The 13,069-nt window shown below is 44.6% G+C and overlaps 2 protein-coding genes across 2 annotated transcripts in view; one reads left to right on the top strand and one right to left on the bottom strand.

Annotated features, from left to right (window-relative positions):
* REEP1 (receptor accessory protein 1) overlaps nucleotides 1-10,491 on the top strand; it is a 71,301-nt gene extending 60,810 nt beyond the window's left edge. The window contains exons 9-10 of the mRNA XM_049833163.1: nucleotides 4,216-4,355; nucleotides 6,863-10,491. Of these exons, the coding sequence (XP_049689120.1) occupies nucleotides 4,216-4,355; nucleotides 6,863-6,934 (212 nt within the window). The 3' untranslated portion in view covers nucleotides 6,935-10,491. The remainder of the gene's footprint in view (nucleotides 1-4,215; nucleotides 4,356-6,862) is intronic.
* An 876-nt stretch (nucleotides 10,492-11,367) lies between these two features.
* Nucleotides 11,368-13,048, bottom strand: MRPL35 (mitochondrial ribosomal protein L35). The gene is made up of 4 exons (XM_049834394.1): nucleotides 12,953-13,048; nucleotides 12,656-12,833; nucleotides 11,959-12,103; nucleotides 11,368-11,731 (listed from the first exon to the last, which is right to left on the bottom strand). The coding sequence occupies exons 1-4, from the start codon at nucleotides 12,984-12,986 to the stop codon at nucleotides 11,543-11,545; spliced, it is 546 nt and encodes a 181-aa protein (XP_049690351.1). The 5' UTR covers nucleotides 12,987-13,048; the 3' UTR covers nucleotides 11,368-11,542.
* Between the last annotated feature and the right edge of the window lie 21 nt (nucleotides 13,049-13,069).

Genomic DNA, 13,069 nt, shown 5'->3' with positions numbered 1-13,069 from the left:
TTGCCTTAGTGAAGAGAGAAGTGTGATCTGGTCTGGATACTGAAAAGACATTTGCAAGAGGCAGCAGCAGATTTAGCACTGGCACACCAGTTGATCTTCTGTTTCTGCAGCAGTTCTGCCCCTTCATGCAAAGGTGTGGAGCCATAAATGTAAGACGTGGAGACACCTGAAACACAGCCCACTCTTGAGATGGGGAGTGAGTCTCCCAAAGAGGAGAGAGCCAAAGGAGCCATCTGGTGTACAATCCGTGCTTGTACACAGCCACCTCCTGACTGTGACACAGTCCCTGGGGCTGTCAGCTGCTTCCCTGGAGCAGCACACACTGCTGGCTCTGCCACTTTCGGGACATCTGATAGTGGCCTGAGGCCCCACAGACTTAGATCCTAAAGACAGCTCTTAGAAACACATAGGAGGTCACTCGAGGCCAAGTGCTGTCCTCAAGAAGCCTGTGTCAGCCCTGACTGTGTTTTGCTCCTCGGTCTGCTCCTTCTCCGGAAAAAAACCTTGGTGTCCCAGAACCCATCCATTCACTTTAAGCCTCCATCTCCTTTCTCGCCAATTCCTCACATGTGCGCTTATCATTCTGGTTAACCCCCTGCTTTACATTTTCTCCTGCAGAGGACTTGCTGTTTTGGTGTAGGAAAATGATTTTTTTTTTTATCCTGTCATCACCTTATTCACAGAAAAAACAGCTTCAGAGTTGGCGCTTACACAGCAGCAGCCCTTCAGAGATGAGTTGCCTCCAGTCCCACAACAGTGTAATGCTTCCACAAAGGTGGGACAAAGTCTGGCACCCCAGATCAATAGGAGGTTGGGATTGCCCACAACAGAGTTGTCCTCCCTGAGACAGGGTGGGCAGGGAATCCTCCCTTCTTGCTCTGGGTCTTAAAGAAAGGGCCCTGTGTATTCAAGGTCTGCTCTCGTCAATGGTCAGAATAGTAGAAAGGCCTGGGATAGACCCACTTCTTCCCTTTCCAGTTCAGTGAGGCTGAAGCAAAACTGGTTCCCGTTTGGCTGGTTTTCAGTGCCTCACTCACAATGAAATGGAGCAGGGAAGAAGAGGGCGTCAGCCCAGCTTCCAGTGGACTTTACAGATCTCTCTGCTGTGGGGGTCAAAGCAGTATGTGCCAGCTTGGAGGCTGAGCTTTCCTCTTGATCTTCACAGAAGCAGCTCCAGAACATGGATGTGATGCTCAGGCTGACGGCAAGAACGGAGGAGCCTGCAGGAGGCTGTGCCTCTCCTGTGCCTGCCATGGAGACAGGCAGCACAGGTGGCAGAGCTGCCTGGATATTTTTTCACCCAGCACCCAATGCAAGAGAGAGAATAATAATGGAGAAAGCAATGTACACTGGAAAAACATGGGATTCACAGGAGCATTATCAGGGCTGACAGTTCCTTCTGTCTCCTTTCACAGTGGAGCAGCTGGCTGGAGGAGAAAGGGAGTAGGGCACATTTGCCTGATCCTGTATGCTCTCAGCTTCAGCAGCCAGTGTCTCTGCACTCTGGTCACTGAATGCTCAAATTCTGGTTCGCCAATACCCCTCCATCCTGTCCCATTTGAAGTCCTCTTTTCCCTGGGAAAAGCCGTTGTCTCCTCACAGTGGCACATGGCTGGAGGTGTGGTGTTGGGCCACTGTGCAAACCTTGGTAAGGCAGTTTAAAGAAGTCCTGACCCACTTTTACTACCTGGAAACAAACTGCCTAAATTCCAGCCTGTAGTCGACATCTGGGGGACCTCTGGGGAATAGGGCAGCTGGGAGCAGTCAGATGAATTGGGGGCAGTACTTGGCCTCCAGGCTGCAGATTTGGGCATGCTTGGTTCAGGTTTTGCTGAACAAATAGTATTTAAAACAAACTTTACTCCATTTTTTGTTGGCTTAGAGAGCCACGAAGGACCAGCTTCCACATCCAAGATGGCCTAAGCTAGGCTCCTCCTGGGTAGCTCACTTCCCAAGTGGAAGGATAAAATAGTAATTAAAATAAAATGTTCCTGTACTGTTTTGCCATGTGGTCTAGAGAATATTTAATTTTCTCCACAGTGTAGTCTTAACACTATAGTCATATATAGAAAAAAACTCAATTCAGCATTATCCTGGGCCTCTCTGCAACATTACTATCAGCATTTTCAGTACAGCTGGGAAAAAAAGTCAACTTCCAGCTCTTCCTGGAAACCTGTGATGGTGTCTTTCAGCCTGTCCATGCAAATGGTGATAAAGTGGTAGAAACACAGGGTCAGTGGCCAGAGGATGGTGTGCACTGCTCTCTTGAGCTGCAGCCGCATCCTGTGTACTGAACGCAAGGGCTGAGAGCATTTAGCTGCTGACTTGAATTTGGCACTGGAGAGAGCCACCGTAACCTGCTCGTGACTCGTGATGTTGCTGTAGCCAAATCACTTTCCCTTTGTCTCTCTGTTACCCGACTGAAAGAGCTGTGGGAGAATTCAGTTCTTTTATGCTTTTAAGAATCTAAATGGATTAATAAGTATTAGATGTTTAAGAATCCTCTTTGGTTTTAGTCTTCAGGGTTTAGTCTTTGGTCCAGCAGCGCCTTCCAGTCAGGCTGAGACAAGAAGCACAGAGCATTATTTCTATGTGTGTTCATACAACAGTGTAAGAATAGAGCCAATAATTGTGATTAATGCCATCTAAACAGCAAACACTTCCACTCCTGACCTGTTTCAGAATGAAAAAAGCCTAATTATCAGTTAAACAGGGAAAGCTCCAGCCCTGCTGATAGGAAACTGTGGAGATGCAGAAAGCTTGGTCATGCTGGGTGTCCTCTTCTGTACCTCTTGCTTTGGACTGTCCATTAAAAATACCATCTTGCTTCACTGTCCGGATTTAAGGCAGCAAATGGATTTTGTTGTGCAACATCACCAGTCCCATAAAGTTCATGCCCTAAGTTATAAGGATAAGAACCACCAGGCAGGCGTTCGTGGTCTGTAGTTATGATGGTGTCCCACAAACAGGGTCCATTTACCTGGTGTGCAAGCCAGTAACACACAGAATCAAGGTATTTTCAAATTAATTTCATTGATGCGCATGAATGGGTGCCTGTCTCAAGACAGCACACCCTTGTCTCAAAAATCCTCACATTTATACACTTAACTAATACATATTATTATTTTCCTTAATGATTGGTTCTTTCTTCTTCACCCATCATGTAAATTAGTGCACAGACTCTGTCTTCCTCCTTCATTGTCTTTTGAGTAGGTGGTGTCATTTGAGTAGGTAGTCAATGAGTTGGTGGTCCCAGTCTCCCCCTGTAGGAAGTACCTTTTACCTACTTCTTCCCTAATCTTGGCAGTTCCAAGCAGTTCTTCAAGGTTTATTGACCAGACCACAATCCATTACCATTTCTGACATACGCATAAAGCCCCATTGTCTAGTAGTTAGTTCCTAAACCCTAAATCATCTTTAGTTATTGTTTCCCTATTTTAAATATTAACTGGTGGGGGTTGTAAACAGGACTTTAGAAGCTCCCTGGTTATTTCAATCATATTATACATATTGATTGATAACAATGGGGCCATAATCTGCCTTCAGATCCATCAGTGGAGTTAATGCTTCATAAGATTTAGTCCAGAATGACAGAAGAGAGACTTTTCCCTGCTCTGGTCTTGCAGCAACGTACCCAGTTGCTGAGGGTCCATTCAATGGCTGGTGAGGCTTTTGGTTAACTTCAGTGGATCTCAGACTGGGTGCTTGGCTTGAGCTCTCTCAGCTTCAAGTCCATTAGTGCTGCTGTGCTTCATATTTCTGCATCCCAGGCAGCTCTCTCTATACTGACCAGAGGGTTTCAACACTCATTTGGCATCTTCTAGAGGATACACCTTTGGAAGCAGCAGATACAGGAGCTAGGAATGGAACCAGCAATTCAAGAAATCGGTTATTTTATTTATCCCTGAACCAACCAAGCAAAAAAATGTCTTTCTAGAGTCAACCTCCAGAACATCAGGGGCTGTGAATTTAGTCTCAATTCTATGTAAACCAATCCAAATAGAGCTTATAATGGCTTCATAAACAAGAGCCTTTTGTTTTCTAACACCACAGCTGCTATTACTAGAGTGTGATGTGTGAACCTTCTGCCTATTAATCCCTGGAAGATGCATGGCTTTGCAGTGAGGTGGCATTTGGCAGAGTGTGAATCAAACCATCACTGATTTCCTCATGCTTTGTCTTCACGTTTAGACTGTAAATGGCCATGTTAAATAGGTGTGGACAATAAGTATGAAAAGCCACCTGAGGCAAACTGTGAAACAAAAAGCTCTGTGTTCTCAGATGATGAAGAGAATGATTCATTGGATTGTGCATCCATGAACAAAAGGCCCAAAAAGAAGGATCAACCCCTTGAGGTACTTCCATATTGTCAAGGATCCTCCTTCCATGACATTCCTTGAATCTTCAACTGAGTGAACATCTCTCTTTGGTCTAAAAACACTGAGTCCAAACAATACATTTTGGGTCTTTCAAGGGTGGGTCTTGCTATGGGTTCGCTGACTTTTCTGCATGTGTGGATTTCCTGAAAGAGGTCTGAATTTGTGCCTGTGGAGATAATCATTATACAGGGCTTTAGAGCTGGATCTGAACTGGAAAACTTGGAACTAGCTCTAAACCATGTGCTAATGTGAAGGTATTTGGGTGAGATGCTTTGGATATCAACTACTAGTTGATTTTTCATGTCTGTAGGGGAAAATATATTCTCACCCCCAAGGCAGGGTAGCTGTGGTGAGAACAGCCAGCACCCAGGGCCAAGAGCCCTCACAGTTCAGAGCCCAGTCCTTCTCGCTTGAGTTTACACCTAACCAAACCCCAGGGAAACCAGCAGTAATTCTTCCTTCATGACTTCGATATGTTTTTGAATCAGGCACTGTATTAACAAGTATACTTTTAAGTTGCTTCATGGAAACAAAAGAACTAAAAGAGATGCAGATCTCACAACATGGTTTGCCAAAAGCCGTTTTAGCAACCTTTTGTTGTGGAGGAAATAGAACCTCCATGGGAGATGCTGTAGGCAAAGACTCCTTCCAGATTTGGGCAGGGGGGATGGAGCAAGGGCCAGCAGCTCTCAGATCTGAGCCGGGAGATCTCCACCATGGGGGAGCTGGGTTTGTTCCACCCTCCCCTTTGCTCAGTGTGAGGGAGCGGGAGCGGGAGCGGGAGCGGTGTGGTTTGGTTAGCAGTTGTATGTCCTCCTGGTGGGTTGTCCTGCCTCTAGGGGCTCTCACCAAAAGCTGGGCTGCTCTGTTCTTACCTTGGAAAGATATAGCCTCTCTAGCTACTCTCAGAGCTGTCTAGTGGCCTCCCAAAGGAGCCAGATCTATTAATTTCTGATTTAAGAGTCTTTACTGTGCAATTAATGGCTGGTTTGCTTTAAGAGCCATGTGGCTTCCCAAAGAGCAGCCTTCTTCCAAGCTACAGGAGGTACTGCTCTAGTTGTCTGGCTGTGTCCCAGGGCTCCTGCTTTACAGATAGCGACTCTGAGCCAGCAGCTATGGAGTCTGGTGTGGTGCAGGATCCCTGGCTGCCATGCATAGCAGCTTTCTTCCTCAGCTCTTCTCCTCCAGCTGTGCCTTTCTGGGTGCAGCCATCCCATCCAGGTCTGTTGTGCTTTTGGGGATTCGCAGTGGCAGCTTGGGGTAAGATTTCAGGCTTGGAAGATGGGGTGTGGTGTTGGATTAATCCCATCTCTGCGAGAAACGACTTTGGTTTATGGGAAGCTAGAAGAGATGGAGATTTAGATGGAGTCTGAACAAAACCTCGCCATGCTGCAGTTCCTTAGCTATATATGAATATTTATTTATACTTTGCTGCATCATGGGAATACAGAAACACAGCATGATCTTGGGTTTGAAAGTCCTATAAAATACAAATGACAAAGTCCTCACTTATGAATGGTAAGATCCTGTCAGAGTCTTACAGGTAAATAGGCTGATGCTGTTAAAGAAAACAAGAATTTGGATATTTATGTAAATGGAGTAGAAGAGCTCACCAGGCCTTGCAGTGTTACATGGTGTTATGACAAGCTTCCACACTGAGAATCTGTGCTCCTCCACAACATCTGGTAACCATTTCTTTTTGTGAAGCTCACAAGACACAGTGCCATGCCAAAGCTCTTCTGAGACAAGCATGCACTGGAGATTAGGGTGGTTTGGGTTTTTTTTGTTTGCTAGTCTAACTAGTTTCTGTCTCAGTCTGGAGAACAGGGCTAATCATAGTAAACCAATTTCATAAAGTCGGTCTGGCTCCTCCTGGGTGTTCAGGGCTCCTTTTAAAGCTCTCTGCTTCAGCTGACTGCAAGGCAGAACTGCAATAGTTGGCTTCTAAAATAATTTCAATGGATTTTGTCTGGTCTGTTTCCCAAGCAAAAAGCTGATCTTTTAAAAGAGTTCTGCCTTGTGAGAATTAACAGGCCCAGTGTGTTTTACCTTGGGGACCCCTTCAGCTTTGTAATGCCCCAATGAGCTGTACCCTCAGAGGGGCTGCGGCTGGACTGGACAGCGCAGAGTGGGCTGGGAGACACCAGAGCTGGCTTACTCCCACCAGTTTGCTCTCCTGATCCAGAAGCTGCTGTAAATGACACCAATTTGTCCTGCCTCCTTTGACCATCATGTTATTAGCGATCTTTAGCCACACCTCTAACCAAGTGCCAGAGGGGAAGGTGTTGGTGTAAGCTGGGTAAAGGACTACAACAGGTTTCTTAAACCAGTCTTCAGCTGGTCATTCGTTAATGATCTACGGGGCCAAGATCTGCTTCTCCACTACTTCGCACCTGAAGGGGTGCCACAAAGATGGGTGAGTTTTAAGGAAAGAAAAAACATTTCCTGTTATGCCACTGAAGTTTTCTCTTGCTTTTCTGCAGGCACCGCCTAGGACCCTTAGACCTCGCTTCAGGAAGAAAAGTACCTCGTCCTCTGCCACTGAAACAATGTGAGTGCAATGAGCCAATAGCACCAAGATCCACAGAATGTCTCTCTTCTGCCTTAAAGAGCTACTCGTTAATAATGTAGGAAACAGCAGTGGGATGGATGTGCTTTGATGTACAGCATTGTAGACATGGCCTTTCTCTTTCCTCTCTCTGTATCCTTCTGTTACATGCTTCTTGCGTTTGTCCGTGGCGTGGGTAGGACAGTCTGGCAGACACCTGCAGGTTAAGAGTCCTTGTTTCGTTTGCAGAGTGTACACCCACTCACGCTAATCCTGTAAGGCTGTACATTTACAAGTCTCATTTGTGTCTGCATAGCTCTAGCTTTGTGAATGCACAGTGGAAACAAAAATAATCAGTTACTCATAATGATACATTGACAGTGTATTTTATTTATGGCTTTATCATTAATGAAGTGGATTTGCAGAAGCCATGGATTTCTCTTTCCTCCCTTCCTCCTCAAGACTGTGAATGATGTAGCAAATGTCAAAGTACTTTGACTGTACAAAATGTCCAAGATTCATTAGCAAAAGCTGAGCTGCAACTCTGTTTCTCTTTCTGCAAGTAAATCACCTGTTCTGAGAAAATCATTGTGCTAAGACCATAGAGACAGAACCACTTACAGAGGACGAGGAAGAGGTGTGCAAGAGAAAACATATGGTTTCAATGATGTAATGAAGGGGGAGTCTTAATTTTGATCAGCCTGAGCCAGGAGAGTATTGTGTGGAAAATTATGGCAGCTAGAAGAACTAGATCGTATTGCTTGTGGCAAATGTTTTACTGCCAGTTTTAAAGGGTAAGCAAGCCAGGCTTGTACTAGCTGCAGCGACAGAAGTTAGAATCACTTTAGTGATGCACTTCCAGGGGGAAGTGCACCTTTCTCCCCTGCCTGCAACAGTGTCAGTCCCAGCGCTCTGCTTTTCTGGTGAGGTGCTGCTGTTTTACTTGCACAAGCAGAGCAGGACACTGGGTCTGAGCTGCTTTTTGAAGCCTGGAGTTTTGCCTGTAGCGTGGAGTTTGGTTAGAACCACAAGAACCAGATGGAGTGGTGTATTTGTATCCATATATAAATGAGAAATATAAAAGAAGAGGAAGACGTGGTAGGGTTTGTGTATTTGTGCTTCAAGTTGGTGTCTCTTGTAAGTGTTGAGCATGTGAGATTCACACATAAATTAATTACGTGGCCCTTTGTGTTTGCTCTTGGACCTGTCACATAGACTAGAAAAACATTTAGCATTATGTAGAACATGCCATTACTAATAGATCAATACACAGGCTTGATGATGAACAGTACTGTTAATCTAGTTCAGGTGCAGCAGTCCAGGATGCCAACAGCCGGCTGGAGTGTATCAGGCTCAGAGATAAATCTGAAGTGGCCTTTGAAACCTTTTCTCTGCCAGGTATGCATCGATAGCCCAGCTGTCCCTGCCTGATGGGTCCCTGAGGTTTCCCCCAGAGCTTCCTACATATGTAGGGAAGAGAGAAATAAAATTACACGCACACACAAATGTTTATCTGACCTGGCTAGGAAGTGGAAAAAGCAAGCAGGTATTTCCTGTGTCTGCCACAATATTTGGCCTCATTACCTGAGAATTTTATTTCCTTTACATGTGCTAACTCAATCATATTATGCAATGGCTAAGAAGGAAAAAGTCTTCAGAAAGTAAATTGAAAAAAAGAAAAAACAACAAACCTGTCTAAATAGCAGTTACAGAAGAGTCAGTCCTTGGAAGATACTCAGCAAAAGCTTTGAGGAGCTAAGCTTGTGTGTTTTGTTTTTAAGCAGATTTAGAGTTTATTTGATTTCTTTTGGCAAACGTGAACAAGAAATAGAAAAAATGCCTGCAGTGTTAGCAGAAAATAAAATCCTGTTGCAAGCAAGCTACGTTTCCCTGCTATGCAATGGGCTGCCATAAGATAAAAAAGAAGCTGACAAGTTTGCACTCAGTTATGCCAAAAAACCCGACAACATAGAGCTACGTAACATCTGACAAATTCTATTCTCAGACATGCTGTATTAACATTGATTCTCACTAAAATTATTAAATGTGCGTCTAATCTGCTGTTTTACTGTAAACTTGACTGTTTAGCATTTCTTAAGTGCTGAGGTGAAATTGTTGACAAGGGAGTTGCCTTATATCTCTCAAAACATTCACTGTATAAATGAGAAAATAAACCTTTTCATATCTCTGGCAAAAATGTATTAATTTATCAACTGAGCTGTATATTTGTGTATAGATAGACAAGAAATGTGAATGCCTAACCACGTACACTTAGTGCTGTAGTGTTCTGTATACAGAAGAGAACGGTCATTTGCTTTTGATTCCTCATCTTCCACACACAGGTTGTTTACAGGTGTTGCCCTGAGTCTGTCATTTCACTCTTTGGCTACTTGCGTTCATTCAGAGTAAACACCATACATGGAGTCTTTTGTTCCAGTTTTTCTCTTGAGCCTCTGCCAAGGAAGAAGCCCGATGCAGCGAGTTGCCTTCCTGCGCTGATGCTGACCCCTCCTGGCAAACGAGAGTTTGCAGGACTCGAGCAAAGAAAGGACGCACAAGGCTGAAGTGAAATTTGCATTATTTTGAGCAAGTAAAATTGAGGCTGAGGGAAAGGAAAACTGCAGCTGAAGATGGTCCATGGAAAACGGACCAGTGAATTACCTCCCCCATTTACCATGAATTCACCTTCATTATGAGGAGAATATGCTTAGAGCAGCTCAGTACAGTCCTCCATGCCTCCTTTCTTGTTGTAGGGGCCAGCGTCAGCACAGTTACAGCCATCGCCAATTGCTGAATCAGGATCACATCAAATATAGACAAGACCGACTTCATGTGTATCACTGTCACCTTGGAATTAATCCCACACTAACCTAAATTGTATAAGTGTGTGCAAACCCAGCACAGAAGGAAAGGAGAATCGGGTTATTTATTCCTATTGAGAGGGAGAAAGCTGCTTGGAGAGGTGCAATGCTCCCTAGCCTCATGTAAACAACCTGCTGCCTCTGACTGCTCTCTAAAGTAAGTGTTCTTATGTAGTGATGAAACCCTTGTGCTTGTGACCAAATGCTCGTTAATCACAGTCTCCTTTTTGCTGTTTGTTTTGGGTACCCGTTTTGCATCTAGCACCATATTTGAAATAGCAGAGAACACTACGTTGGGATTTGCGTTTAGACAAACTACTTAAGGATCATAATTGTGCACTTCATGTGATTTCTTTCCTGTGGTCGGTAGAAAAGATCTGTGATGAAATGGTACACTTAATGCCTCACAAGGATGGCCACTACAACAGTATTCCAAAGGTTGATGTTTTGCTGGTTTTGTTACACTGCTTGATATACATCTTGAATAAAGTCTTAATCTTTTCTTTAAAAAAAAAAAAAAAAAGAAGAAAAAAGAAAACATCTTTAGTCTGTTCAATGTATCTGGCAGGCCAGAATAATTACTTTGATTGCTGTATTATTTTTATCTCAATTCTGGCTGACTGTATATAGATGTATTCACTAAGTGCTGCATGTCCTTCAGAACTTCTTTCTGTATTATGAACTGGAAAAAAAAAATACAGCTACTGAACACTCTGAGTAACTAGTGAATTCATTGAAACGCTACAGCCTTGTACAGCAAACCATCTCTTGCCATACCGGTGGCTCCAGAGCTGACAAACAGGGACTATCTGCTTAATAATGGGTTAATTATTAGTGAACCTTTTGAAGCTACTGCTAGAAGCAACTGCTTTTCATACACTTGCTGGAGTATCCACTTTGTAGAGAAAACCTCCTGTCTAGCCCTTAGCGAAACCAGAGACTAGTTGCATTGTACACTCCAAAGGGACCCTATGATAAATCCTTGGTTTTGCTCCATATATACACGTGATCAGTGTGAGGTATAATTAGGCTTAAAGACTAAAAACAAGAAAATACTCAGAATTGGCTGCTGGAGGGTATAGTGTAGGACCCAAAGAATATATTCTACTACTCAAAAACCAACACAGGATCCAAAATGTAGTAATGAAGTACTGAAGTTTGGTGGCTAATACATTTTTACATCAGTTGTAAAAACTGCATGTACCCATGAAACACTGTGTTGGTTTTTTTTTTTCTTCTATGCTCTCTAGCATGGAGATATGGCAACAGTTTATCTAGTAGTGTGACAGGCAGCAATACTGAAACAGACCCTGCTCTCCTTTCTCCCCTTCCCCAAGGAGACTCCATTCAGTGACCTACCAATAAGTACAGGCACAGTAAAATATATCCTGGGGTTATTTAAGTGTGTTTCTTTTAAAAATTTTAAGATTAAATATGTTGAATTATTCACTTTTAGTGATGTTTAGACTATTCATCCATGCACGTATGTTACACACAACCACAGGAAACCAACAGACGTCAGAACATGTAGGTGACCAGCTGGACCTCTGCTAAGTAAAATACCAACTGCAGCTCAAGATGATCTTGAATAATCCTTTATTTTGGGTACTGATACTCACAATTCTGATCAGATGATATGCTTAAGTTTATTTAGAAAAGCAACAGGTATTACAGATTTATGTTCTAAAATTCAGATCATATGACATGTACCACGACCTCTTTCCTAGAGATATGCAAAAATGAAACCAAGATTTCTACACACGAAGATTCGTGCGATCATGGTATTTCTGGTAGGGATCATCAACGTACCAATTTCTTCTTTTCCAGAAAGAAGTGGTCATTTTGTCAAGGAGTTTACATTGCGTTCTAGTGCACAACACCAGCTCTCTCAAACGCTTCCTCTGGGCGGCTGACTTCTTCCACAGTTTCTTCTTATAACCAGCCTGTCAGAAGAAAATACACAAAAGACATTTAAGTGGGTCACTGCAAATACATATATACAGGAATACTGATAAGCAAACCAGGACAAATTCCCCACTGTCAGTAAGATGGGAGTGTCTCTACAGAGCTTTTTTAAACTTCCATACTAGCCACTGCCCTGTAATGGAAGGAAAACAATTAGTCCACTGATTGTAAAGAACACGCTTTTATCACAAAGAAAAGTCCTTACCTGTCTCCTAACCCAAAGGCCATTGTGCAGCCGGAGAAACCTATCGATGACAGCCTTCACAGTTTTCCTCTTCCCATTCCGTAAGCTACAGTAAGTGAGAGTCCTCACTGGCTGTTGAAGTATACTTGGAAGTAGAGATGTGACACTAAAAACCACCCCAGAAACAGGGCGGGGAAAAAAAAAAAAAAAGAACAGGATTGAAACATCTTTTTCTAAAAGTAAACTGGATTTTCCACACACAGAGAAATCACAAGCGGCTCTGGCTTGTAAGGTTAACAAGAACTCGGCTAACGTTACAGCACACCACTTAATAAGCGTGTATGTGTGAATGCTAACTGCAGTGCTGAACTATAGTTAAAATTAATCTGAAAGTTATTATTCCACACAGAACAGCTTCTTCCGTCTACTAAAGGTGATTAAACACTCGAGAGCAAACATTCAGCTGTTACTGGCATTCAGGAATTACTTCTAGAATATTAATTATCAGCAAAAGGAACAGTGGCAATTACAACAAGGCTGTTTGCAAAGCCTATGCCTGCGAAGTATACTCCGTTTTAGGTCCCGCTTCAAGCATTACGTTTAAGACAAGGGGGAGATTTGGGGCTAAAAGAGAGACCCGTTTGCTAGAGTAAAAAGCAGCCCAGGAAGCCCTTCAAAGCGCTTTATACGAACCTCCTTCGACCGGCGCAGCCCGTACCTGCTGAGGATCGGGGGGGTGCCTCCCCCCGACAGGTTCCCCCACAGCAGCCGCGGTTTCCACAGCGGGGCGGCCGCTGGTACCCGCACCAGCCTGACGCACCGGCCGGAGAGACCGGAGAGAGCGCTCCCCGCGCCGGAGCAGCGGGCGGCCCAGGAGGCCCAGCGACCTACGATCCCTGCGGAGAACCAGACCCTCAGGAGACGCCCCGCGATACCGCCCCGCGCCGCCATTTCACAGGCAGCCCCCGACCCGACATGGCCGCCTGCCTCCCCTCAGCCGCCGCGCGCCACCGACCCGCCACAGCCCCGCGCGCCGCCGCCGCCGCCATTTTCCAACGCCCCGGCTACGGCAGCCGGCGAAGGTCAGACCGCGCCGGGGAGGGGGGCGGGGCGGTGCCGTTGCCCCGCCCAG

This window comes from Accipiter gentilis, chromosome 3, assembly GCF_929443795.1.
Source record: "Accipiter gentilis chromosome 3, bAccGen1.1, whole genome shotgun sequence".
NCBI lineage: Eukaryota > Metazoa > Chordata > Aves > Accipitriformes > Accipitridae > Astur > Astur gentilis.
Note: the sequence above shows the minus strand (reverse complement) of the source record. Positions and strands in the feature narration are given on the sequence as shown.